Consider the following 26,742-nt stretch of genomic DNA (forward strand, 5'->3'; position numbering starts at 1 on the left):
CCCAGCTCTCCATCTTGCCCCTCCCTCCCAGAAGCTGACTTCTCCTTTCAGTCTTGCTCTCAACCCCAAAGATTCACTTAATCCTTTTTTCCCTCCCCCAAAGAAGAAGGGACACTAGACTAAATGCTCCATGCAAGCAGGGAACTTGTCACGACCAGGCACGTATCAAAAGTACTCAATAAGTGTGTTACGTGAAAGAATTATCACCTACCCTCTGAAATGCTGCCTTCACATTCGGAGTCTTTCCTGAAGGACAGGTGCCGTTTGAGAACCTCACTTTGACCAACTGTGTTTACTGAAGCTGTAGTCACACAATATACAATTGATAAAGTACCTTGACGAGGCAGTAGACAGTGACCCTCAGGTCGATGCATTTCATCTCACACCTCCTCCCACCAAGAGGGGTAACCCTCACCTTGCATCTGGGCCGGCCTCGTGACCTGCTCTGACCAACAGGATGAGACAGAAGTGACACTGTGCAAGTTCTAGAGCCCAGACATCAAGAAACCTTGCCGCTTCTGCCTCTGAGAACATTTCTTTCTTTTTTTTTTCTCTTTTGGCTGCCCGGCATGTGGGATCTTAGTTCCCGGACCAGGGATCAAACCCGCGTCTCCTGCACTGAAAGCGCAGGGTCTTAACATCTGGACTGCCAAGGAAGTCCCATTAGAACGTTTCTTTGAGACTGCCACATTAGGGATCCAGGCTGGCCTGCTGGAGGATGAGACGCCACACGGAGAACAGAAGCCCCCAGCCAACAGCCAGCACCAACTGCCAACCACGCAAGGGAGGCCATCTCGGAACGTCCACCGAGTAAGGCCAGCACAGCAGCAGAGGAACGGCCTCAGAACCATGCAAAATAACAAATGGTTGCAGTTTTAAGCCACTAAGTTTTGGGGTAGTTTGCTACAGAGCCATAGATAACTGAAACCATTATGACCACTACCAACAAAAACTACCGTTCATTTAGCAGTTACTATGTGCCAGGCGTTCTCCTAATCACTCATACATTAACTCACTTAATCCACACAACATTCTGATAAAGCGGATAAAGTTTTCTCCTACTTTACATAAAGGGGAAGCTAGGGTGTCAAGAGGTGAAGCGACTTACCCAAGGACACCCACCAGTGACCATCTGAACTCAGATCCTCTGACTCAAGCCCACAATCTTAATCCCTTACAACTAATAATAGCTTACATTTATTCAGCTTTCTCTGTATGTTAGCAATTCAACAAAATGCTTTGCATGAATTAACTCACTAAGAATTCACCACAACTGGCAAGGTAGTTGGGATTATCCTCATTTTACGAATGAGGAAAGGGCCCAGAGAGGTGAAGTAATGCGCTCCAGGTCACAGAGCTAGAGAGAGAGCATGCCAGGATCTGGACAGGCTGTGTGGCTCCAACGTGTTGGTTCTTAACCACTCTTCTACACTGGCCTCTCTCTACAGTAATGAAATTCCTTACGTCTCCCAAACCGATACGTTCATTCTAAAGCCACACAACTGCCTTTTGATCAACACTGCCTACTTCTTTGTGAAAATGCTGACGGCACACACCACGTACCACTCTTTTTTTTTTTTCTGTTGAAAATCCCAATATGTTATTAGTTGGATATAGACAAACTAATTTTACATTTTATATGCAAGACCTCAGACTTAAAAACACAACACAATATTGACGAACATGGTCTGAGGACAAATACTACTCTACTTCCAAACTGTGTATAAAGCCACAGTAATCAATAAAGTATGTATGGTGGTGATGGACCACATGGAAACAGTGAGCAGGCAGAATGTGATGGCTAGTCCGGAGACAGGGGTTGCGTCCCGAGGGAATGGTGTTGAAGACCACGTACCACTCTTTAACACAGCCCACGTCTGAGCTTCACAAACAGGCTGGAGCACCATTCGTGGTCTTCGGGCATCACACACACATACACACACTCTCTCAAGTTCCCCAGAAGAATAAGACTCCTCTCCAGCGTAATAATAAAAATAATAACACCTAAGAAAGCTTTTTGTTCTTAGCGAGGGGTAGATGCTTTACAGGCCCTAATTCATTCTATCATCACAGCTGCCCAAGGACATAGGTGCTAACACTCCCATTTTACACATGGGGAGACTGAGGCCTCAACGTCCTCAGAGACCCCACCATGGGTTCTCCCGCACCTTGAGTTGCCTTCATTAGTAAAGACGGGTCTTTGTCTTCATTTCCCTTTCACTACCCACCTCTTCCCACCAGCCTACGAGGGTCATGAGAAGGATCTTGTCACTGTCATTTGCCTATTTACGCAGCATCCAATACCTTTAGTGCCTGTCAGGCTCTAAGCAGGTAGCTGAGCAATGGGTACAGGAGCAAAGAAACTGGCTCAGAGGAGACCCACAGCCCAGCTGAAAGAACCGGGACGTGGCCCCGGGCATCCAAGCCCTGCCCCACGCACAGTAACAAGGTGTCCACCATCTTGGTTCTCCCTTCTGGAACCCCATCTTCTCGGGAGTGAGTAGTCATCTCTAACCAGGGACAAGGGCCCCTTCTCAGACTTGTCACATGGCCCTTTCATGGCCCAAACTGGGCAGTGCCGAGCAACTCAGTGCCTGAGGGCTAACTGTAAGGGTGCTAAGTAACACGCATTACAGGCCCTCAGAGGTTTCCGCCAAGAAGGCCACAGGCATCTAAGGAGCCAGCTACACCAGGGCTGGGACAACATCAGGCATCAAAACTGGATCCCCCCAAGGAGGCGGGATCCTGTGGCTCAGGCCCTGAGCTGCCTGAGAGGGACGTGTGTTCTGGACGGCTTTGGAGCTCTCTTAACCTTTGGAAGGGCCAGGAGAACCTCAGAGCAACAGGATGAGTCGACAGAACCCAAGGAGGGGTGGGCAGAAGGGAAAACAGCCCCCAGCCAGGGCGGTTCTAAAGAAACAAATCAGGAAGCCTTGGAGGCAGGTCTCACAGCCCCCAGACGTCCCCCTGGAGGGACAGGTCACCCTGGGGCTGTGTCTTCTGCCTCTGGAACCCTGAGGGCTCGGCCAAGCATAAGCAGTTCGCTGTCCTGGGTGGCCCCCACCTGCTCAGGCCAAGACCCCCTGGGGAGGACTGGGAGGCTCACAGGCTAGCCTGGGCCCCCCAGGGAGAGCAGAGACCCTCCAGGTGAAAGACCCTTCCCCTCTTCTGTCCAGAAAGCCTCCACGTGCAACGGCTGCGTCTCCCTTCACTCACACTCAGCACGAATGGCCATCGCAGGAGGTGGCCTCACGGTGGTTTACTTTAAGCCTCTGAACTCCCTGACCGTGAACAATAACTACACATTCCTTTCATCCCTGGGAAGAAAGAAACGCTTAAAAATTAACCTCGGGCCTCCCTGGTGGCGCAGTGGTTGAGAGTCCGCCTGCCGATGCAGGGGATACGGCTTCGTGCCCCGGTCTGGGAGGATCCCATATGCCGCGGAGCGGCTGGGCCCGTGAGCCATGGCCGCTGGGCCTGCGCATCCGGAGCCTGTGCTCCGCAACGGGAGAGGCCGCAACAGTGAGAGGCCCGCATACCGCAAAAAGAAAAAAAAAAAAAAAAAAAAATTAACCTCAACAACCAGAAGGTTTAGTCCTGGAATGAGATTTGTCAGGTTGGCACGACTTCTATTTTTTTTTTTTAATTTATTCTTGGCTGCGTTGGGTCTTCGTTGCTGTGCGCGGGCTTTCTCTAGTTGCGGCGAGCGGGGGCTACTCTTCGTTGCGGTGCACGGGCTTCTCACTGCGCTGGCTTCTCTTATTGTGGAGCACGGGCTCTAGGTGCGCGGGCTTCAGTAGTTGTGGCGCACAGGCTCAGTAGTTGTGGCTCGCGGAAGTCACACACAGACAGAGTAGCAGAGCCAGGACTCAAGCCCAGGCTCGTCCAACTCCAACACTGCTGTTACACGTGATGTGACCTCCCGCAGCCCATCAACTGCCCCAGGGTCGCCCCCAGGAAGTGCACACTCACAGCCCTCTGGGACACAGGTCAGACTTGGCCTCGAGCCACAAAGCACAGCCACTGGGACCAGAAACGCCATAGTTAGATCAGTTTGGCTGCTGTTCCCTGGGCTCCTATCAGGTATGAAACCTCCCATGGTCCCTCAAAGAACGTGTCAGAACTTATCTTCATTTTCATTACAAAGGCAGTTGTGTGTGGATTCTACCAATGTTTGCCAGATCCCCCAAACAATAATGTCTGTGAAATTAAAGACCATGTCTATTTCGAGCTGAACTCAACAGTTCCCTGCCCTTGGCAAATAATCAGTAAGTAGTTATTAAATGAATAAATAATGGGAGGAATGAATTCAGCAATGATGAATAAAAGCAAAGAGACAGGGACTTCCCCGGTGGCGCAGTGGTTAAGCATCCACCTGCCAATGCAGGGGACATGGGTTCGAGCCCTGGTCCGGGAAGATCCCACATGCCACGGAGCAACCAAGCCCGTGCTCCACAACTACTGAGCCCACGAGCCACAACTACCGAGCCTACGTGCGGCAACTACTGGAGCCCACGCGCCTAGAGCCCGTGCTCCACAACAAGAGAAGCCACCGTGATGAGAAGCCCGCGCACCGCAACGAAGACCCAATGCAGCCAAAAATAAATAAATAAATTAAAAAAAAAAAAAAAAAGCAAAGAGACAACCAGTTCATTGGCAGCCTCTCTTCCTGACCAGGCTTTGAGAGCCACAGCTGAGACGTGTTCTCCCGACCTCGGTTCCCAAAAGGCTTTCACGACCTTACAGTAGAAGAGGCTAATTCTAAGGAAACAGACCTTCCCTCTCAGACTTGAGGTCTGGTACCTCCTGGGGCTGTGGGAAGAGCAGGCAGAAGGCTCTAGAAAGCAGGACGTGGGGCTGAGTTTCTCGCCGAGACTTCCAGTGGGTGGCTTTGGTGGCAGGACACGCTCTCTCAAGCCCAGGGAAGAAGCCAGACACGCGCTCCCACCCGTCCTCTGGCCTCTGCACACCCTCTTCTAGAATTCACGTCACTGGTTCAAGTGGGGGGCCCCAAGACCAAAGCAGAGCCAGTCTTACCCCTGGATTGACATATACAGTCAATTCTCACCTTTCACAGCAGTTACATTCTGTAAAGTCACTGTAAACACTGAATAGGCAAATATGGACCCATTGCTCCTCGGGGGGAATACGAGGTTACGTTTTTGCGAGCCTCTGGTCCCATCATTTTCCTCAATTGATCAACACAAAACCTTGTTTTATATGTTTGTTTAAAGACACCTTATTTAACATATATTGTTGATTCCTTAACACTGAACTCACAGCCAGCAACAATGTAACTCACGCCTGAACAAAGCTTATGTCACACCTGTTATTTTCTCCGTAAGGCATAGCACAGCCTTCTTGTGCTTCATAGGAACACTAGACAGCCGTCAGGTGCCTTTTAAATGACAAAATCACACCCAAAAGGCAAAAAAGTGAGAAAAACGCGGTGCTAACTAGCCTGTTACACTATGAACGCTGAAACAAGCACGCAGCCAGCTGGGAACGCAAACCTCGGGCAACTCCAACGTTCACGGCTCTAGGAACTCCCTGGCGGTCTAGTGGCTGGGACTTGCACTTCCACTGCCGAGGGCCCAGGTTCAATCCCTGGTTGGGAAACTAGGATCCCGCAAGTTGAGAGGCGTGGCCAAAAACAGACAAACAAAAAAGCAAAAAAATGTTCACGGCTCTACGCACGCGCACAGATGACTACAGAAGCCACGAGGTTTGGTACAGGGGTTGCGAATAAGTTTTAGCGAGTATGCAAATTTGGAAAGGTGGAATCCACGCGTGAGGACCAAGGGTAGACGCTGAGGGAAACTGGCACTCTCGTCGGGCTGCTGGGCTGGGGCTGCTCATGGCTACACGATCTGCTCTGTAGCGAGGCCTGTCTCTGAAAGGAGAGAACAAGGGCAAAAAGCAAGGACCCGCAGCAACGTGAGCAAAGGATGGGAGAGGCAGTCTCCGTTGCTGCTCCCAAGGCCCCAGCTCCTTGGATCTGGTGAGTTACAGAGCATTCTTCTCAGGCACACATTCCAGTATATTCTCCGTTTTGCTTAAGCTGGTTTCTGACCCCTGCAGCCCAAAGATTCCAACTTGTGCTCGGGGCAGTGGGAACTGGGCATGAGATACACTCTCTCTAAAGTGAGGACAGAGAAGACTGGGCAATTGGCAGCAAGAGGGGAAAGGCACATGCATATGTATGTACACACACACACACACACACACACACACACACACACGTGCTCCCCAGTCTGCAAGCTGACCAGTGCCACCCGGGATGCAGGGCACCCCCAGAAGAAGGTTCTACTGGGACTACTGAATAATCTGCAGAAGCACAGCTGGAAGTGGACGCTCAGGCCCCGGGGATCAGGTGTCACACCTAAATCTAGAACAGATGCCCAGGCAGATGGCAGAGCCAGCAGACACGCACAATTCCACATTTTCAGTTGCTGTAGGAAAATAAAGCCACCGGACCTCATGAAGCAGGATGCAGATTTGCCCTCGTGATCATCACAGCAGCTGCCACATGGAGAACACCTTTGTTGCTTGGGGGAGAAGGAAGAGTATGGGGATCACAAAGGAAGTGGGTAATGCAAAAAGAGGAAGTAGGTATATTCTAGAAGTGCAATGTCCGATTCAGTAGCTATTGGCCAGATGTGGCTCGTGAGCACTTGGAACTGAATTGGTCTAAATTGAGATGTTCTGTACGTATAAGACACACTAGATTTTGAAGACTCAGACCAAAAACAAAAATGTAAAAATCTCATTAATAATTATATTGTGGAGCTCGGTGCTTTGTGACCGCCTGGAGGGGTGGGATAGGGAGGGTGGGAGGGAGACGCAAAAGGGAGGGGATATGGGAACATATGTATATGTATAACTGATTAAATTTGTTATAAAGCAAAAAATAAAAAAAAAACAAAAAACAACAACAAAAAAAATAATAATTATTATATTGTGGGGACTTCCCTGGTGGCACAGTGGTTAAGAATCCACCTGCCAATGCAGGGGACACGGGTTCGAGCCCTGGTCTGAGAAGATCTGACATGCCAGGGAGCAACTAAACCTGTGAGCCACAACTACTAAGCGTGCACTCTAGAGCCCGCGAGCCACAACTTCTGAAGCCTGCATGCCTAGAGCCCATGCTCTGTTACAAGAGAAGCCACCACAATGAGAAGCCCATGCACCACAACGAAGAGTAGCCCCCGCTCGCCACAACTACAGAAAGCCTGCATGCAGCAATGAAGACCCAACACAGCCAAAAATTAAAAAAAAAAATTATATTGTGTACATGTTGAAATAATACTTTGGATATGCTGAGTTACATAAAATATATTATTAATTTCACCTCTTTCTTTTTTTAGTGTCATGACTAGAATATTTGAAACTATGCATGTACCCGGCATTGGTGGTTCTCATTATATTTCTTTTAGACACAGCTGGTCTAGAAGTAGCCTACCTTGGCTACAGCAGAATGGAGAGGCAGGTGGGTGGGCAGTGTGGTGGGATGGGGGAAAGAGCAAGTGAGGTCTCTGTTCAGATCCTTTGCCCATTTTTAATTGGGTTGTTTGTTTTCTTACTGTTGAGTTTTAGGGATTCTTTGTATATTCTGGATACAAGTCCTTTATTAGTCATGTTGTGCAAACATTTTCTCCCAGTCTATGCCTTGTCTTTTCAATCTCTCGACCTAAAGTTTTTATAGCACATAGTGATTGGGGAAATCTGACCTTATTAGTTCCTCTAAAAGCCTTGGTAACCTTTGGTTGACTTGCCTAATTCACTTAACTCACCAGTAATAGGGCATAACTCACAGGTTTATTGTGATGACTGGACACTACACATGAATATCCATACACACGATCACATGGGTACATATGTGCTTATAATACCCAGCATGATGCTGACTCATGGCACATGCTCAATAAATGCAATAATTACTCTGCCTTCAAGGTGTTCCTGTCCTCTTGTCAGCAGTGCCTCCCAGTTCCCCCCCAACTCCCCTTAGAGGGTAGCTGGCAGCCAAATGGCAGGCAGAGGGGCTCAAGCAGTCAGTTAAGAAGGGAGGAGGCATTTCCACGGCTCTGTGAAAAGATTCACCAAGTATGGACACCCTGGGGACAAGGCATTAAATCTTGAAGTGATGGAAAATCTGTGCCACACCTCAGCCACCACATCCAAGTGAACTTGAACATTTACTAAGGAAAGTAAGATGAGCCAGCCCATTCAAAAAATGGTCCTGGGACTTCCCTGGTGGCGCAGTGGTTAAGAATCTGCCTGCCAATGCAGGGGACACAGGTTCGAGCCCTGGTCCGGGAAGATCCCACATGCCATGGAGCAACTAAGCCCGTGTGCCACAACTACTGAGCCTGCGCTCTAGAGCCTGTGAGCCACAACTACCGAAGCCTGCGCACTTAGAGCCCATGCTCTGCAACAAGAGAAGCCACAGCAATGAGAAGCCCACACACCACAGCGAAGAGTAGAAGAGTGACCCCCGCTGGCCGCATCTAGAGAAAGCCCGCATGAAGCAATGAAGACCCAACGCAGCCAAAAAATGAATTAAAAAATTAATTTTAAAAAAAGATTAAAAAATAAATAAATAAATAAAAATAAAATAGAACAATGGGACTTCCCTGGTGGTGCAGTGGTTAAGAATCCACCAGTCAATGCAAGGGACACGGGTTCGAGCCCTGGTCTGGGAAGATCCCACATGCCATGGAGCAACTAAGACCATGCGCCACAACTACTGAAGCCCGTGCCTAGAGCCCGTGCTCTGCAACAAAAAAAGCCACCATAATGTGAAGCCCGCACACCACAATGAGGAGTAGCCCATGCTCGCCGCAACTGGAGAAAGCCTGTGCACAGCAACGAAGACCCAAAGCAGCCAAAAATAAATAAATAAATTTTAAATAAATAAATAAAATAGAACAATGAGCCAAAAGGAAGATGCAAATCAGAACCACAATGAGATATGGTTCCCTCCCACCAGGATGGCTACATCAAGACAGATAGACAAGGGACTTCCCTGGTGGTCCAGGGGCTAAGACTCCCAGCTCCCAGTGCAGGGGGCCAGGGTTCAATCCCTTGTCAGGTGACTAGATCCCACACGCTGCAACTAAAAGTTCGCAGGCTGCAACTAAAGATCCTGCATGCCACAAATAAGACCCGGTGCAACCAAATAAATAAATAAATATTTGGGAGAAGAAAAAGACAGACAAGAACAAGTGCTGGTGAGGATGTGGGGAAACTGGAACACTCATACACTGCTGGCGGGAATGTAACATAGTACAGCCACTTTGGAAAACAGCCTGGCAGTTCTTCAAACAAGTAATCAGAGTTACATGTGACCTGGAAAACCACTCTTAGGCATACAGCCGAGAGAATGAAAATATATTCACACAAAAACATGTACACAAATGTTCACAACAGCATTAGCCACAATAGCCAGAAAGTGGGAACAACCCAAATGTCCATCAAGCGATGAACAAAATATGGTCTATCCTTACAATGGAATATCCTTCAACCATAAAAAGGAGTACTGACACATGCCACAATGTGGATGCCCACTGACAATAGTATACTAAATGAAAGTAATCAGGTGCCAAAGGGTAGAGAGTCCATTTAAATGAAATGCCCACAATAGGCAAATCTACAGACATAGAAAGTAGTTCCTCCTCAAAAAGAAAAAAAAAAAAAAAGTGGTAGATCATGGTGGAAGATATTCACTCAACAGCACACAGTTATTGAGCACCTACTGATGGCACTGGTGCCAGAAGCTAGAAGTACAGAGACTAACAAGACAACCCCCGCCTTAAGGAACTAGAGTCCAGTCTTTTCATTCCAGACCCGACTCTGGTCGGCAACTCTGCATAGCCATACATTTTTGGAACCAACTTCAACATGGAAGATCATCCAGAGCCTTATTCTCGAGCAAGGAAAATGACACCCAACTCACATCCCAGAAGAGAGCCTGTCCTAGTAAAAGGCATGAGCTGAGCAATCAGAATAACTGCAACTAAATCCCCACTGTTACCCTTGGAAAGTTCCTCAGCTTCCCTCAGCATCAAATGTCTCCTATCAACTTTCTGGGGTGACTGTGAGGCCCCATCAGCAGCCTCGGCCCACAGTACGGGCTCCTAAGTTTTCCACCACCATCCAAAGTGGTCCTGTTGATGTCATGGCGAGACCCACACCTTCAGCCAACAGGGGAATCAAGCTGCTAGATTCACGGCCTGGGACAGAATAAAGGCAAACCAGGAGGAGAAGGACACCCAAACAACAGTCACAAGACCCTTCATTTGCCTGTGAATTTCATATCTGTAAAAGATGTGAGAGCCCACGGACATCCAGATCCTGGTAAGGGTGGTAAGTGGGCGTACAAGTCGGTGAAGCTTTCCTGGGGACAACTGAACTCTATGCCCAGAGCCCTCAACACAGCCTTCCTTCCTCCCAGAAATTCTTCTAGAAATTTATCCTAAGGAAATTAACAGGGATGTGCCTACGAGTTAGATATGAAAATGTTCCCGGGATCACTGTTTGACATGGCAAAATAACAAACTGCATAATATACAAAAATAGAAGTTTGGTAAAAAATAAAAATATACATAAATAAAAATTATGAAATAAAGTAGAGGGACTTCCCTGGTGGCCCAGTGGTAAAGAATCCATCTTCTAATGCAGGAGACGTGGGTTTGATCCCTGGTCAGGGAACTAAGATCCTACATGCTGCGGGGCAACTAAGCCCTCATGCCACAACTACTGAGCTTGCGTGCCTCAACTAGAGAACCCACACGCCACTATCTACAGAGCTCACGCACTCTGGAGCCTATGCGCCACAACTACAGAGAGAAAACCCGCGAGTCGCAACTAGAGAGAAGCCCACATGCCAGAAATGGAGAGAAACCTGAGCAGACCATGCACCGTAACGAAAAGATCCTGCACGCCTCAACAAAGATCCTGTGTGCTGCAACTAAGACTCGACGCAGCCAAAAAAAAGTTAAGGAAAATAAATAAATTAAATAACAGCTATTTTTAAAAAAAGTAAGGTAGAAAAATATAGCCATTTAAAACAAAATGGAAGGCATATACTTGGACTGGAAAGATGTTCACAACTGGAAACCACCTAAATATCCATAAGCTAAAGGACAGGTGTATCTATCAAGCTGTACTCATGTAGTAAACCAGCTATGGGCGGTTCAAATAAAGCTGCTGATATTATGTGGATACCTCACAAATAATATACTATTATAAATTGCAGACTAAAATTTTTGAAATAAATGTAAAAAATATGCATGGGAATGACAATTATCAAAGCATGATACTGGTTTCTCCAGGGAAGGAGGGGTATACATGAGGACTTAACTGTAATATTTAATTTCTTAAAAACAAACAAAAAAGATCCAAAGCAAATACTATGATGTGTCTATGTTGATTAGGAGGGTGTATTCATTTCCTATTGCTGCTGTGTAACAAATTACCACCAACTTAGTGCCACCATTTATTATCTTACAGTTCTGGAGGTCAGAAGCCAAATATGGGTCTCACTGGGCTACAATCAAGGTGTCAACAGGGCTCCCTTCCTTCTGGGGGTGCCAGGGGAGAATCCGTTTCCTTGCCTTTTCCAGCTTCTAGAGGCTGCCCACATCCCTTGGCTCATGGACCCCTTCCACCTTCAAAGCACTGACTTCATCACTCTAACCTCTGCTTCTGACATCACGTCTCCTCCTCTGACTCTGACCCTCCTCCCTCCCTTTCTTTTTTTAAAATTTTATTATTATTTGTTTTTGGCTGCGTTGGGTCTCCGTGACTGCGCACGGGCTTCCTCCAGTTGCGGCAAGCAGGGGCTACTCTTCATCCTGGTGTGCGGGTTTCTCATCGCGGTGGCTTCTCTTGTTGCGGAGCACGGGCTCTAGGAGTGTGGGCTCAGCAGTTGTGGTGTTGTGGCACGTGGGCTCTAGAGCACAGACTCAGTAGTTGTGGCGCATGGGCTTACTTGCTCCGCAGCATGTGAGATCTTCCCAGATCAGGGATTGAACCCGTGTTCCCTGCATCGGCAGGTGGATTCTTAACCACTGCACCACCAGGGAATTCCCTCCCTTTCACTCATAAGGACCCTTGTGATGACACTGGGCCCACCCAGATAATCCAGAATCATCTCCTCATCTCAAAATCCTTAACTTAATCACATCTCCAAAGAGCCTTTTACCACACTGGGCAAGAGTCACAGGTTCTGAGGATTAGGATGCGAATACTGGGCTGGGGGGCAGGGTGGTGTATCCACAGAATATATAGAAAGAATAATAATAATAAAAGCAGTGGTCGTAATAGCAGCAGCTAACTCTTACTGAGTGCTTTGAGCTATCTGTGAGGCCCTATCCCCAGGTGTGCTCCAGTTAGCTCTCCTAATCCTCGTGAGAATGCGGTAAGGAAGGCATTACTATTACCCCATTTTATAGATTGGAAAATGAGAAGCTAAAAAACTTGTCCATGGTCACAAACGTTGTAAGTGACAGAGCCAAGATCTGAACCCAGGCAGTCAGACCCTAGAGGACATGCTCTTAAGTACACAGGCGTTTGTCATCTTTGTCTCTACACCAATCTCAACATTTTAAATAACTCATAAAGAGAAGAAGGTGGTCACAATATAGCACAAAATGAAAAACACATATTACTATAGAGTATTATAAAAGGATTATGTTTTGTAAAAATGTAACTGTCTTGCAAAAAAAAAATCTGGAAGGGTTACACCAAGTGTGAACACGCATCCCTCTGGGTCGGGGGTGGCGAACGGTTCGTAATCCTCACCAGTCAAAGTTAAAAATCTTTCTACTAGGGGCTTCCCTGGTGGCGCAGTGGTTGAGAGTCCACCTGCCGATGCAGGGGACACGGGTTTGTGCCTCAGTCTGGGAGGATCCCACATGCCGCGGAGCGGCTGGGCCCGTGAGCCATGGCCACTGAGCCTGCGCGTCCGGAGCCTGTGCTCCGCAACGGGAGAGGCCACAACAGTGAGAGGCCCGCGTACTGCAAAAAAAAAAAAAAAAAAAAATCTTTCTACTAATGGACACATGTGACTTGCTTCAAGAAAAACAAAGTAAGAGCTGTTTAATTAGGGGAAATAAAACCACGTCAGAGGGGCCTCGCTGGGAGCTGTCTTCAACAGGACACGGGTGTAACTTTCACCATCGGCCACCCAGCGCAGGCCCTTCTTGCTGCCCCAGGGGCATCGGTCCTCCCCCGGCCAGGTCCCTGCTCCCACCAGCAGAGGCTGGCAGCAGGCCAGGAGTGGCCTGGAGTGGCCAGGCGTGGCAGGCAGGTGACACCTGGCCGGTGAGACCCAATCGGACTGAGAAGGTGAGGCAGGGAGACCCCGGCGGGCCCCCAGTCCTGAGGTGTGTCTGCCCCTGTGAGTCCTGGAGGCCTCCTCCTGCCATATCGCTCTCGACTGTGCGGTGCTGGCTCTAACTCTGCTGGTTTCCATTCTACTGACCAGCAAGTTCCCAGGCTTTTCCTTCTCAGAACAGAATCCTTCACACACAGACACTTTACCCCTCAAAACCCACTCCCGACCATGGCCACCGGCACACCTCGTGTAAGATGAAAGCATCTTACAGCTTCTCCCTATACTGTGCCAGGAATGTGGAAGAGGCCCTCCTGCTCTAAACTGGCATCAGCACCGATTCTGTTTACGAAACTTCACCGCTGCCCTGTGGACGCTCCTCCTCCAAGTCCAGGCCTCCCTGGACTGCGGAGGGAGAAAGGCAAGGAGCTGGGCTGCCCGCCGACAGCCAAGCTCAAACCCAAGGGACCTTAACCCCGTGGGACCCCTACCCACACGCGTCAGGAGGGCCCAGCCTCTACATGGGTGGGCTACATGACGACCGCCCCCAGTGCCCCCAGGCACACACAGATGCGGCCCACACAAGCTCTGTCAGGTACATACCATGCGTGTCAGATGCACTTACAAATGTAATCCTCACTACCATCCTGCAGGGTAGCCCAGCCATTAATTACCCATCTCACACATGAGAAAACTGAGGCAAGCACAGGCCCAGGCCAGAACCAGCAAGTGTGGATAAAGAAGTTGTCACAGAGCTGTCCTAACCCCAGACACTGCCACCTCTGGGGAGAGAGAAGGGGACAGAGGCTGAGAGGACAGCCAGGTGTGGTTTCCTGGATCTGTCTGCTGACCACGTCTCTGAGAAGCACCCACTGCAGGTCAGGTGTGGGCCAGGTGCTGGGATGCCTCCCTGGTGATCAGAACCAGTGGGCCCCAGCCTCCCGGAGCTCACGGTGTGTGGGGTGACAGGCACCGAGGGCCTGGCTCTGGGGTCAGGCATGGCCAGGGGGCAGGAAAAGTCAACACCAGGATTTCTGGCTTCAACCTCAAGGTGCACAGCACTCAGGTCTCTTCCAAGGCAAAACAAGGCGTGTCACTTCGCCCGCCTGATATGGGAAAATGTTCGTTTACAGCGAAGACGGACGGGCGTAGGGGTGAGGGTGGGCTGGGGAGGGTGGAGGGGGAGGCAGATTATTTTCTTTCCTACAGGATTCACCAGGGGATGCCTTTTATTTATTTTTATTTTTATTTTTGTGATACGCGGGCCTCTCACTGTTGTGGCCTCTCCCGTTGTGGAGCACAGGCTCTGGATGCGCAGGCCCAGCGGCCATGGCTCACGGGCCCAGCCGCTCCGCAGCACGTGGGATCTTCCCAGACCGGGGCACGAACCCGTGTCCCCTGCATCGGCAGGCGGACTCTCAACTACTGCACCACCAGGGAAGCCCAGGGGATGCCTTTTAATAGCTCCCTCCCCTAGTCAGACATGTGTAAGAGATCCAACCTGCACCCACTGTTGGGGACCCTCTAATTGTGTGAAGCGGGAACACAGATGCCTGCCAGGGCTTGGCACTACAGCACAGATGCTCCCTGTGCCGGCCCTCTGGCTTCTCGGAGCAGATGTGTCCACACTCCAGCTGTCACTCTCTCCTGTCTTCTCCTCCCCAACGGCCAGATGGACCTCTGGGCTGGGACACCGAGATCCCCAAAAGCCAGACCAAAAGAGAGTCCTGTCAACACCTCCACAGCCATCGGGAGCACAGGGAACTGGCTGGACCACAACTAACCAGACATGCACAGGGTCCTCCAAAGGGGAGGCTTGGTTACTTGGAGGAGAGAATTCAAGGGATGTACTTCCAAGAGACGGGCGAGAAGCCTGAGCCATGGTAACAAGAGCAAACCTCACATAGCGCTTCCCCTACCTTTCTAAGTGATTTACCTTCAGGAGCTCATTTGATCCTCCTGAAGACCCTATTAGGTGGGTACTGTCATTCTTCCCATTTTACAGGTGAGGAAACAGAGGCACAGAGAGGGAAGTCTCTTGCCCAAGCCACAGACTTGGGACTCAAACCCAAGCAGGCTGGCTCCAGTCCCCACATTTAACCAGCACACAACACTGCCTCTCACACCCTCACAGCCAAGACCAATGCAACCAGGAAATGAGATGACACTTGGAATAAAGCAAGGGCTCTTAAATTCCTTTACAACAAACTCCAGCTTGTCCGTATTATCTGCGGCCACGTGGATACATCAATCGCTGGGCTCACCTCCCTGCCCCTTGGGCTCCTTTGAAAGGGGAGTGTGTTAGTCTGCTAGGGATGCTGTAGCAAAACACCCCCAACTGGGTGGCTTCAACAACAGAAATGTATTGTCTCACAGTTGAGATCAAGGTGTTGGCAGGGGTGGCTCCTTCTGTGGCTGTGAGAGGGAATCCCTCCCGGCTTCCCGTGATGTCGGCAACCCTCAGCGTTCCCAAGCTTACAGAGGCGTTGCGCGTGCGCGCGTGTCCTCTTCTTATAAGGACACCAGTCATATGGGATTAGGGGCCCATTCTGTGCCAGCATGACCTCATCTTAACTAATTACATCTGCAAAGACCCTATTTCCAAATAAGGTCACCTTCTGAGGTCCTGGGGATTAGGGCTTCAACACATGAATTTGGAAGGGAGACACAATTCACCCGGAACAGGGACCCATCTCTGCCCAGAGTCCTGAAGAAGCCAGACCCTGTTCTCTATCAGGAGACCCGTCTAACCCACCCTCCACATCAAAGCTGACCGAGAGGACACTGGTCTCAAAGGCAGCCAACCCCCGAGCACGTGCTCAGAAGACCCAGCCAATCAGAGGCATCCATCGTTGGGAGGCTGGGACCCAAAGCCTTCACTGATGGGGCTACACAGTCAAAGTGGAGAGCTTTGCTGGGGAGGGTCTAGCCATGACTATGAGGAAACCTAAGACGGCCGACAAAGCCCATCTATGGAGAGACGTCACCAGTGGCAGCTCCTGTCACAGATGGGATGGGAGAGTCCTCAGTGCCATCACCTCCCCCTCCCAGGAGGCCCAGTGCAAAGGCTCTTCATGTCCCTGAATTCCTGCAAGGATCCCTAAATCCGTACAATCATTCTATTCTCTAGCCATCAGTGGGGCTCCTACAGCCACCTCTTCATCTTCCAAAATTAGGGGTCGTGGAAGAGCCTGGGGGACGCCTGACAAGCCGCTTTCCCATTCTTCCTGACACAAAACTGGGCCACATTTCCCAGCATCCTTTGTAGCCAGTCACATGCCAAGTTCTGGTCGATGGATGATGGGAGGGAAGAGGCACATCGGTTCCAGAGATGACCCCTAAAACCTCCTAAGCCATCCTCCCCTCTTCCTCTTCTGCCACATGCTGGCCGAAGAGAAGACCCTGCAGTGGCCTCAGATGGCTGAGGGGACAGTGGTGCCACCAGACAGCAGAGCCCCACCCCCCAATCCCACTAGACCATGACCTGAGAAACTTGCATGAGATCAAGAAATCACTTGTCACTGCTGTTAGTCTACCCTGACTAATACAGAAGCTTTATTGCTGTGCCCTCTGCCCAGAATGCTCTCCCCTTAGACCTTCTCATGGCTCCCTTATCACCTTTCAAGTCTCAGCTCAAATGTCACCTCCATGGAAATGCTCCCCTGAGGCGTGGCCTCCTAAAACAGTGATCGTCACCGGTTACTCTGTCAAGGGGTCCTGCTTCTTCCTTTCCTAGCACCCAACACCATCCAGAACGACTGAATGATTGGCCTGGCTTTTTCTGCCTTTCCCGTGACACTGTAAGCTCCTCTGGGGGTCCACGCTGTCCCGCTCACCGTGCAGTCCCCAGTGACAAGCACCATACCCGACACACACCACGTCCTCTGAGTGTTTGCTAAACCAACAGAGGGCTGAATTCTAATCACGCCAAGTGATCGTCATCCAGGGCCGAAGACAACCCTTGAATAAACACAGAAACCGATTCCTCCACTGACCAGCGTACAGGCAGGTCTCCATCCATGTCAGGAATGAAAACAAGAGCTCTGTTTCTCACACCAGCAGGCTCCGCCCTAGGGAATCCGTACCCCGGAAGAGGAGGAGGACAACCCATTCGGGTGCAGGAAAGAAACAAGGATCTCATTACATAAATGCAGGTTCTCACATTCATGGCATCCTTTCCACAGTGCCGTTTCCCTTCACGTCTGATGCGGACAGGAGCAGCAGATGCTTGAGCACCTACCTCCTCTGTGCCCAGCACTGTTGAAAGCAGGTTACATGTATTACTTCATTTAATCCTCACAGGAGCCTTAGGAGACAGGTTCTCTTACGATTCTCATTTTACAGACGTGGAAAAGGGGCACAGAGAGGTGACATGGATGGTCCAAGGTCACCCTCCAGTGAAGAGGCAGGGCTGGGATCTGAAGCCAGGCCCTCGGGCTCCAGAGCCTGTGCTGTTACCGTAACTGCACATCTATGATCAAAAATTGTATGTGTACACACACACACACACACACACAAAATGGAGTATTACTCAACCATAAGAATGAAATAATGCCACGTGTAACAAGACAGTTAGACCTAGAGATTATCATACTAAGTGAAGTAAGCCAAACAGAGAAACACAAATACCATACGATATTACTTATATGTGGAATCTAAAAAAAAAAAAATGATACAAATGATCTTATATACAAAACAGAAACACACTCACAGACACAGAAAACAAACTTCTGGTTACCAAAGGGGAAAGGGGGCAGGGGACAAATTAGAAGTTTGGGATTAACATATACACACTACTATATACAAAAGAGATAACCAACAAGGACCTACTCTAGAGCACAGGGAACTATACTCAGTATTTCGTAATAACCTATAAGGGAAAAGAATCTGAAAAAGAAGAGATATATGTATAGGTATAACTGAGCCACTTGGCCATACACCTGAAACTAACACAACATTGCAAATCAACTATACTTCAATTAAAAAAGAAGAAAAATTCTTTAAAAAGAAAAATAAGTTTGTACACACTGGGGGCATTGGTGGAATCTTATTTCTGATGGGACACTTGACTGACAGAGCTTGGGAACCACTTTCAGACAATGGATTTCTTCTTAGACGGAAGATGCCAGTGGGAAAAAAAAAACATCTATTTCTCCATCGTTTGAAAAACACTTTGTTAAAATAAGAACTTGGCAAAATACTCTTTTTTTTTTTAAAGATGGGTAAGAAGCTCAAGGTTGGATTTCAGAAGAAGCCAGGATACAAGACGAGCCCATTTCAGCGCCCCTGGCTGTGTCCGCACTTGTCTCCACTGTGGGGTCTCCAGCAGGCATGTCTGGCTCCCCGCTAACCAGGCACCTCTCGAGCCTCCTTCCCCTGGCACCTCAGCACCAGGCAGAGCGTGTCCTCTGCGCGAATAAGGAACCGGTGCCTTCCCTCCTGTCGTAACGAAACCTGAACGAAGCTGTCATTCTTAGGTCCCCAGCAGGGTGCTTCTCCATCCCATACGGGCTCAGACATCTCCGATATCATGTAAGAGAAGATAGCAACACAGAGCGGAAGACTCGAGACCCTGAAGGCAGGTTGAACGAACGCAAACTGTAGTTGTGCCCCTTCCTGACTGTGCAGCCTCGGGCATGTCACCTAGTCTCGCCAGGACTCGGTTTCCTCGTAATAAAGTGGGGATGATTCCTGCTTCCTGTTCACAGGGTCACAGGCAAGCCAAGAACCTAATACCAGGGAAACAGAACAGCTCCTATTTGCGAGAATCCCTCATTCACGGGCAGCCACCACTTGCCAAAACTAAGCAGACGGAGAAAACACGCGTAAGCAGAAGTGAAAACTTGAGGATAAAGGGCCCATTCAGTCAAGAGGGACATGGTCCACGTCCTCAAAGGCGGCTCATTGCACAGCCGGCCCCATCCACACTCCACAAACAGCTGGCACCACATGGGCTCCTGAGACGCATTCCAGACCGCCCTCCCAAATGGACAAGATGCAAGAGGACCCCAAAGGTTCAACTCAGAAAGGTCCCCAAGCGGGCTCCTTTCCAGCTGGAGTCTACGCAGCTGGTGCCCCTGGAAAAAAAGAAAAACCAGAGAGGCAGCACTTCCCGGCATGAGCTCCCTCCCGACATCCAGAGACTCAGGAGCCAGTGCAGGAAGGAACACAGGGCACCACCTTGCCCATCAGCCTTGGAAAGTAAACGGGAGAATGACAGCCAAGAGGTGAGTGTCTGCCTGGAGACCATCGTCTTTATTAGAAGCCAGGCCTTGGGAGTCCCACCCACTAAAATATGTACCTTTTATATACAGATAAAACATGTACATATAAAAAAGTACATAAGGACTTCCCTGGTGGCGCAGTGGTTAAGAATCCGCCTGCCAATGCAGGGGACATGGGTTTGAGCCCTGGTCCGGGAAGATCCCACATGCCGCGGAGCAACTAAGCCTGTGCGCCACAACTACTGAAGCTCGCACGCCTAGAGCCCGTGCTCCCCAACAAGAGAAGCCACCGCAATGAGAAGCCCGCACCCTGCAATGAAGAGTAGCCCCTGCTCGCCGCGACTAGAGAAAGCCCGCACGAGGCACTGAAGACCCAACCCAGCCAAAAATAAATAAATTTATTTTAAAAATTAAAAAGTACATATGATAAAATCCGTTTGATTCTCACCCTTATCTTATTGGTGGGGACTACTATCATTTCACTTGACCAACAGGGAAACAGGCACAGAGAGGTCAAACAACCTGCCTTGGATCACGCAGCACCTAGTGTTTGATCAAGCGGGGAGTTGAGCTACAAGTCTGGATCCAGAGTCCAGCCGTTCTCAAGGTCACTTGGCTCCAAGGTGGCTGCTGCCAACTTTTTCCCACCCTGGACATGCGAGCCTCGCCCTCCCCAAGAGAAGATTCCCCATGCTTTGAACCTGAGTTGGCCCTGGTGACCTGAGCACGTGACTTTCTGGGAGTTCTTGGGCTAAGTCATAAGAAGCCCAGCAGCTTTGGCCTGGGACTCTTGGAACACACACCCAGGGGGTACACCAGGCACCATGTAAGAAGTCCAGCTACCCTGGGACTGCCACGCAGCAGGTGCTCAGCCAACATTTCCAGCTGAGCCCAGGCTTCCAGCCATCACCACCACAGCACCAGACATGGGAGTCAAGATTCTGGAACCTTCCAGACCAGGTGATATGCCAGTTGAGTGCCACCTCAGTCCAGGCCACAAAGAGTAGAAGAACCGTCCAGCTAAGCCCTGTCCAAATCACTGACCCACAAATCTACTCACTTGCATCCAATGGCACCTACTGACCCCACTTCAGGGCAGGCGTCCTGCTGGCCACCTGACAAGCCCCTCCCTTAACTCTCCACACAAGCAGCTCCGCTGCTATGAGGCCTCCCCCCATTTCCTACCACCCCCCCATCCCCACTGAGGGGGACAAGAGCCTTTCTTCCTCGTGAAGTACCCAGCGCAGACCTGCACTGTGTACCGACCACACAATCCTACAATGCCCAGGTGCTGCATCTGTTCCCTCCAGGGCAGGGACTCCATCCTTCCTCCTCTCTCTTATCAGGATCTAGCACCCAATATGACAGCAAATATGGGCTGAACACATGACATAGCTCCGTCATGACAGGGTCCCAAGAGAAACCCAAATATACCCAGTGCCATTTTACGGTTCTAAGCAAAGCAAACGCATGACTTTAGACCAGGGCTTCTTAACCTTGGCACCACTGACACTTTATACGGGATAACTTTGTTTTGGCGGGGGTGGGGACTGTCCTGTGCATTGTAAGGTGTTTAGCAGCACCCCTGGCCTCAATCCACTAGATGCCAGAAGCCCCCCCAAATAATCACAACTAAAAGTATCTCCAGGCGTTGCCAAATGCCCCTGAATGGGTGGGGATGGGATTGCCCCGGCTGAGACCCACTCACTGCTTTGCACAGTGGGACCCCTGGGTGTCTACCTTCACCCAGGCCTGCAGGGGGTGTGTGACACCTGTCCAAAGGTCACAGGCTGCTTGCCAGTTACCCCAGGACCACATGCTCGTGCTCCCTCCTGTTTGCCTGCCCCTTGCAGATGCCACAGTAACCTGGAGGACCCCACTAACTAGGACCCCTGAAGCAACACGACAGCTGTGGGGGCCCCCCCAGGACACCCCTATGTCAGGAGGCTGAAAATGCGGTGCTGAGAGTCCCCACCTAGGGCCCAAAGGCCTGTTCTCTCTAAGTGGTCAAGGGAGCACCTTTTCTAAGCTCTTTACTCCCAAACTGGGTTTTCTGCTGCTTTACAAACACTACTGACATAGCCGTATCACACAGGCTCGCCAGCGCACGTTCCAAAACGCAAACGTGTTCGCATCATCCCTCTTCTGAAAACACTTTGGTGGGTCCCTACTGCTCTCCAGAAAAAGTCCAAACGCCTAAGCAAGACTCTGCTGCCCGGGACAAGCTGGATGCCACTTGTCATCAAACAACCCATGGCAAAAATGGCAGCAGCAGTTGCCACCGGTCCAGGGCTTACCCTGTGCTGTACCTCATGTTCCAGCCTCTGATGTATCGACTCATTTACTCATTCCCAACCGTAACCGTGTGCATGGATACCAATGTCACTCCCATTCTGCAGATAAGACAATCAGATCTCAGAAAGTGGAGGCAGCTTGCCCTGCGGTCACATGGCAAAGCTCATCAAATGTGCTGGAAGTCAGCTCCACACTGCTTGTACCTAATCAAACGATGTAGGCTCCACGAGGACTGGAGTCTAATGTAATTCCTGCTGTATCTCCAGGACCTAGAATAGTGCCTGGGAGAGCGGGCATTCAAATATAGATGGACAGAGGTAAGGAAGGATGGGTGGAAGAAAGGAAGGAGGGAAGGAAGGGTGGATGGACTGAGGGGAGGACGGAGGGAGGGAGGGAGTCTCCAGAGCAGTACCTACCAAACCTATAGCTACAGGATCACCCGGGGCGCCTATTAAAATACTGAATCCCAACCAACCTGGTGAATGACAGTCATCCTCAGCCACTCCAGGGAGGAGGAGGAACCGCTTTTGGTTAATGAGTGGGGAGAACTATAGTGTGTGGATTTCAAGAGCCAAAATCCTGTCTCACACCCATCAGAACTTTCAGGAGAAAGTTCCAGTAGGCTGTATCTTTAAATGCCCCTCACCAGGTGTTTCCAATGTTCAACCCCCAGAAGAGAAGGGACCAGCCATCCACTCTCAGTGCAGGACACCAGTATTTACCATCCGTGCCCTTTCATCCCCAGGCAGGCCCCCACCCCCGCCCCAGCTGCGACAGGTCTCTGGGCCACCTGGGAGGCGGAGTGCGGCCAATGCAAACAAAACCCGGAGGAGAGTTTGCTGCCTCCAGACATGGGCACTTGCAAAGCGGGGCTTCTGGCTCTGTGCCACTAGAGGCCTGCTCGGCTCCAAAGCCAGGAGAAACCTTTTGGAAAGCTACTTAATCTCACTCATGATGAAAGAAATCAAACGAAGAACTACACCGAGCTATCAGAGACCACCTGTGAACGGCCAAGTTCAGAACCCCATGGCAGAGTGGATGAGGGTGTGGGGAACGGGAGGTACCCTCAACACCTCGTGGGCCTCTGTGGGATGCTGTCCAACTGTCCTTTAAAAGTTAAAATAGCCTGTACCCTTTAACTCAGAAATAACACATATAGGAAGCTGTCCTTCAGGTAAACACAATATGTGTGCATGAAAGCATAATGCAAGGATGACCCTCACACACAGTTGGTGGGAATGTAAAATGGTGCAACAACTTGGAAAATAGTCTGGCAATTCCTAAAATGATTAACAAAGTTACCATACTGACCTAGGAGCAATGCTACTCCTAGACAGATACCCAGGAGAAATGAAAACACACAGCCATACAAAAAATCACTCATGAATGCTCCTAGCAGCAGGATTCATAATAGCCAAAAAGTGTAAACAACCCAAATGTCCATCAACAAATGAATGGATCAACAAACTGTGGAATATCTATACAATGGGATATTACTCAGCCACATAAAGGAATGAAGTATTGAGACACACCACAACGTGGATGAAGCCTGAAAACACTGGAAAACATTGTGTTAAGTAAAAGAAGCCAGTCACAAAAGGCCATATACTATATGGTTCCTTTTAGAGGAAATGTCCAGAACAGGGAAATCTATAGAGATAGAAAGGAGATTGATGATTGCTTAGGGCAGGAGAGGTGGATGAGGAATAGAGGGATGGCTAAAAGGTACAGGGTTTCTTTTTGGCGTGATGAAAATTGTGGTAGTGGCAGTGGTTGCACATATCTGAATATACTGAACTGTTCATTTTAAATGGATGAATTATATGGTATGTGAATTATATCACCATAAATCTGTTACCAAAAAATTTTTTTTAAAAACTAGAATCCGGGCTTCCCTGGTGGCGCAGTGGTTGAGAGTCCGCCTGCCGATGCAGGGGACACGGGTTCGTGTCCCGGTCCGGGAAGATCCCGCATGCCGTGGAGCGGCTGGGCCCGTGAGCCATGGCCGCTGAGCCTGTGCTTCCGGAGCCTGTGCTCCACAACGGGAGAGGCCACAGCAGTGAGAGGCCCGCGTATTGCAAAAAAAAAAAAAAAAAAAAAAAAAAAAAAACTAGAATCCAAGTATAGTCACTGCAGCTAATAACAAAAGACTGGAAAAACCCAAGTGTCCGTCTCTAGGGGTTAAACTGTTACACTGTAGCCAGAATGCTATGTGGCCATGAAAGAAAAAGGCAGCTCAATATGCCGATAATAAACCACCTCCAAGATAATTGTTAAATTAAAAAAAGAAATCAGGGCCTCCCTGGTGGTGCAGTGGTTGAGAGTCCGCCTGCCGATGCAGGGGATACGGGTTCGTGCCCCGGTCCGGGAGGATCCCACATGCCGCGGAGCGGCTGGGCCCGTGAGCTATGGCCGCTGAGCCTGCGCATCCGGAGCCTGTGCTCCGCAATGGGAGAGGCCACAACAGTGAGAGGCCCGCGTACAGCAAAAAAAAAAAAGAAAAAAAGAAATCAAAGTGCAGAAGTGTATGTAGTAGGTACCCATTCATGTAAGAAACACAATGCACACATCACACAAGCATAGAATACTTCTGGAAGACCAAAGAACTTGGTAATGAGCTTGCCTCTGGAGCATGACGTGGGCTGGGGAAGAGACATTTATTTATGAATTGTCTCATTTTCCCCCAAGTGTACATTTTAATTCCTCAATTAAAAAGTAGCCAATAAAAAAGTCAAATTAAACAAGTCTCTGCAACTGAAAATTGCTTAAGTCTCCTAACTCTGTTTGTTAAAAACTGTCTTAGAAACTTTAGGAACTGAGCCAACTGCCGAATGTAAAGAGGATGGGGAGAAGAAGATGCCTCCACCTGGACCAGAACTTCCCTTCAGAGCTACAGAACAGTCAGCAATGCGCTCTGTCCACCTGCAGCTACGGCACAGGCCTCTCACTCTGCTCGTCTGGCCACCAAGCTATGAGTTTCCACAAGCTCTGGCCAGTCAGCCCTCAAAGGGCAGACGGCTTGACCATCAACTCGAAACAAATGCTCCCCGACGCTGTGAGACAGGGAGCCCGGCCCCTGCCATCCCAGGTGAGCTGCCTGGATGTCACTTCCAGGTTGGCCCATGCAGGCTTCTGTTCCTTCACCCGCTGTTTCCTGGCTAACCTCCCCCACCTGCTCTAAACCCATTCGAAGACCCAGACAGCGCGGCCCTGCTTTCACTTTCAGAAGGTATCAAACCAACAACAACTGCCGTGACCACTGGTCTGGGCAGGAAGGTGAGAAGGTACTCACGGAAGCCCTCGATCTTATCGGCCGTCTTGCTCCAGGCCACCTGCTGCGTCTCCATGACCACCTGGACAGTCCTCCGCTCCGGCGTGGACCTGCGGAAGCTGAACACCGACATCACCGTGCCCAGCTCCAGGGCCCTCTTGATCTGACTCTTCTCGTACTCCGGAAGGGCGTCCACATTGATCGTGGTGCTCATGGTCGCCCGCTCCAGGGGGACGCAAGCAAGGAGTGAGAGAACGAGGGAGGCTGGAAGGGTGGAATAAAGGAGGGAACTGGTTTTAGTTAACTGAGCGGGATTTGGCTGAGACTTCAAGAGCCAAAATCCTGTCTCATGCCCATCGGGATGAGTGTGGGGAGAAGGTTCTAGTGGCGGAGACTCGCTGGCCGCTCAGAGGGCCCAGGCAGGACACACAGAGGTTTAAATGGAAGTGAGGTGTGGGTGGGGCCCTCGACCTCAGTGACCCAACCACTATCCCGGCTTTAAATAACCAAATCACCCCAGCCTGGCTGTTACCACTCCTTCCCCACATACTCTGATGCTGTGGAACATTTGAATAGCCAGAGCAGCCCAGACTGACTCCTGACCCCACCCCTGACACCCTGCCAAGAGATTTCCAACCATCCCTTTACTTCCCGAGTGAAGTTGGGAACAGGAAAAAAAAAAAAAAAAAAAAAAAAAAACCTTCCGAACGTGTCCATGGAACTGGGGCAAAAAGGGCAGAAAACAGCAGGGCCCAGCAGCCTCACGTTCAAATCCTGGTGTAGGTTGCCACGGACCGTGTGGACCTGGGCAGGCTGCGTGACCTCCGTGAGCCCCAGCTTCATCGGAACAGTTAGGAAGCCACCTGTGAAGCACCTGGTGTGCAGCTCAGCACCCAAGGGGTGTCCCTGGCGATCCCTCATCCTCGTGCACAGGTGGCATTTCCCAGAGAGGTGTTTGCGCCCCAAATCTCAGGGCCTTCCTTGTCTGGTTTCTCTCACGCCCACATCCAATCCACAGGCAAACCCAGAATCCAGTCTCACTGCTTCACTGGTCCCTCCAAGGATCTTATACTTGGGTCGTTCTGATCGCCTGCTAACTGGTCTCCCTGCTTCCGCTCCAGCCCCTACAGTCAACTCTCGGACCAGGAACCAAAAGGATGCTTTAAGAACAAGCGTGAAATCATGTTGCTCCCTAAGCCCCTGCTCTGCAAAAACCCTCCCCCCCAGTCTGCCTCCCAAATGTCCAAAGACTCACTGCCCCTCACTCAGAAGGGACTTAACTTCAGGCTTGCAGACTGCAGCCCCTACCCCAAGTCACTTACACCCGCAGGCTGAATTGCCGCCCTTGTAAAGGGGAAGATGACAGATGAAAGAACCTCCAAAGGTTCTCGTAAGGATTGAACCAGATAATATATCTCAGCCCGTAAAACAAAGATGCAAAGTCAATGCTCCTCAGATTTAGCTCCTGTTACTGTCACTATCCACTGTTCCCTGTATCTTTCTTACCTCCTCCCCTCCTCCAAATCCCTTTAGGCTCACAGTTGCTACTCTGTAGAGAAACTGGTGTTCAGCCAGGGCTGTCTGGGCCTCCACACTGGCTCAGCCTCCCCACAGCC

General features: G+C 50.1%; 1 protein-coding gene across 1 annotated transcript in view; it reads right to left on the reverse strand.

Annotated features, from left to right (window-relative positions):
* Positions 1–25,653, reverse strand: part of PLCG2 (phospholipase C gamma 2) — a 150,225-nt gene extending 124,572 nt beyond the window's left edge. Inside the window, exon 1 of the mRNA XM_082605758.1 lies at positions 25,148–25,653. Coding sequence (XP_082461884.1) covers positions 25,148–25,340 — 193 coding nt within the window. The 5' untranslated portion in view covers positions 25,341–25,653. The remainder of the gene's footprint in view (positions 1–25,147) is intronic.
* Positions 25,654–26,742: the final 1,089 nt, after the last annotated feature.

This window comes from Mesoplodon mirus (genome assembly GCF_964341445.2).
Source record: "Mesoplodon mirus genome assembly, chromosome: 19".
In the NCBI taxonomy this organism is placed as follows: domain Eukaryota; kingdom Metazoa; phylum Chordata; class Mammalia; order Artiodactyla; family Ziphiidae; genus Mesoplodon; species Mesoplodon mirus.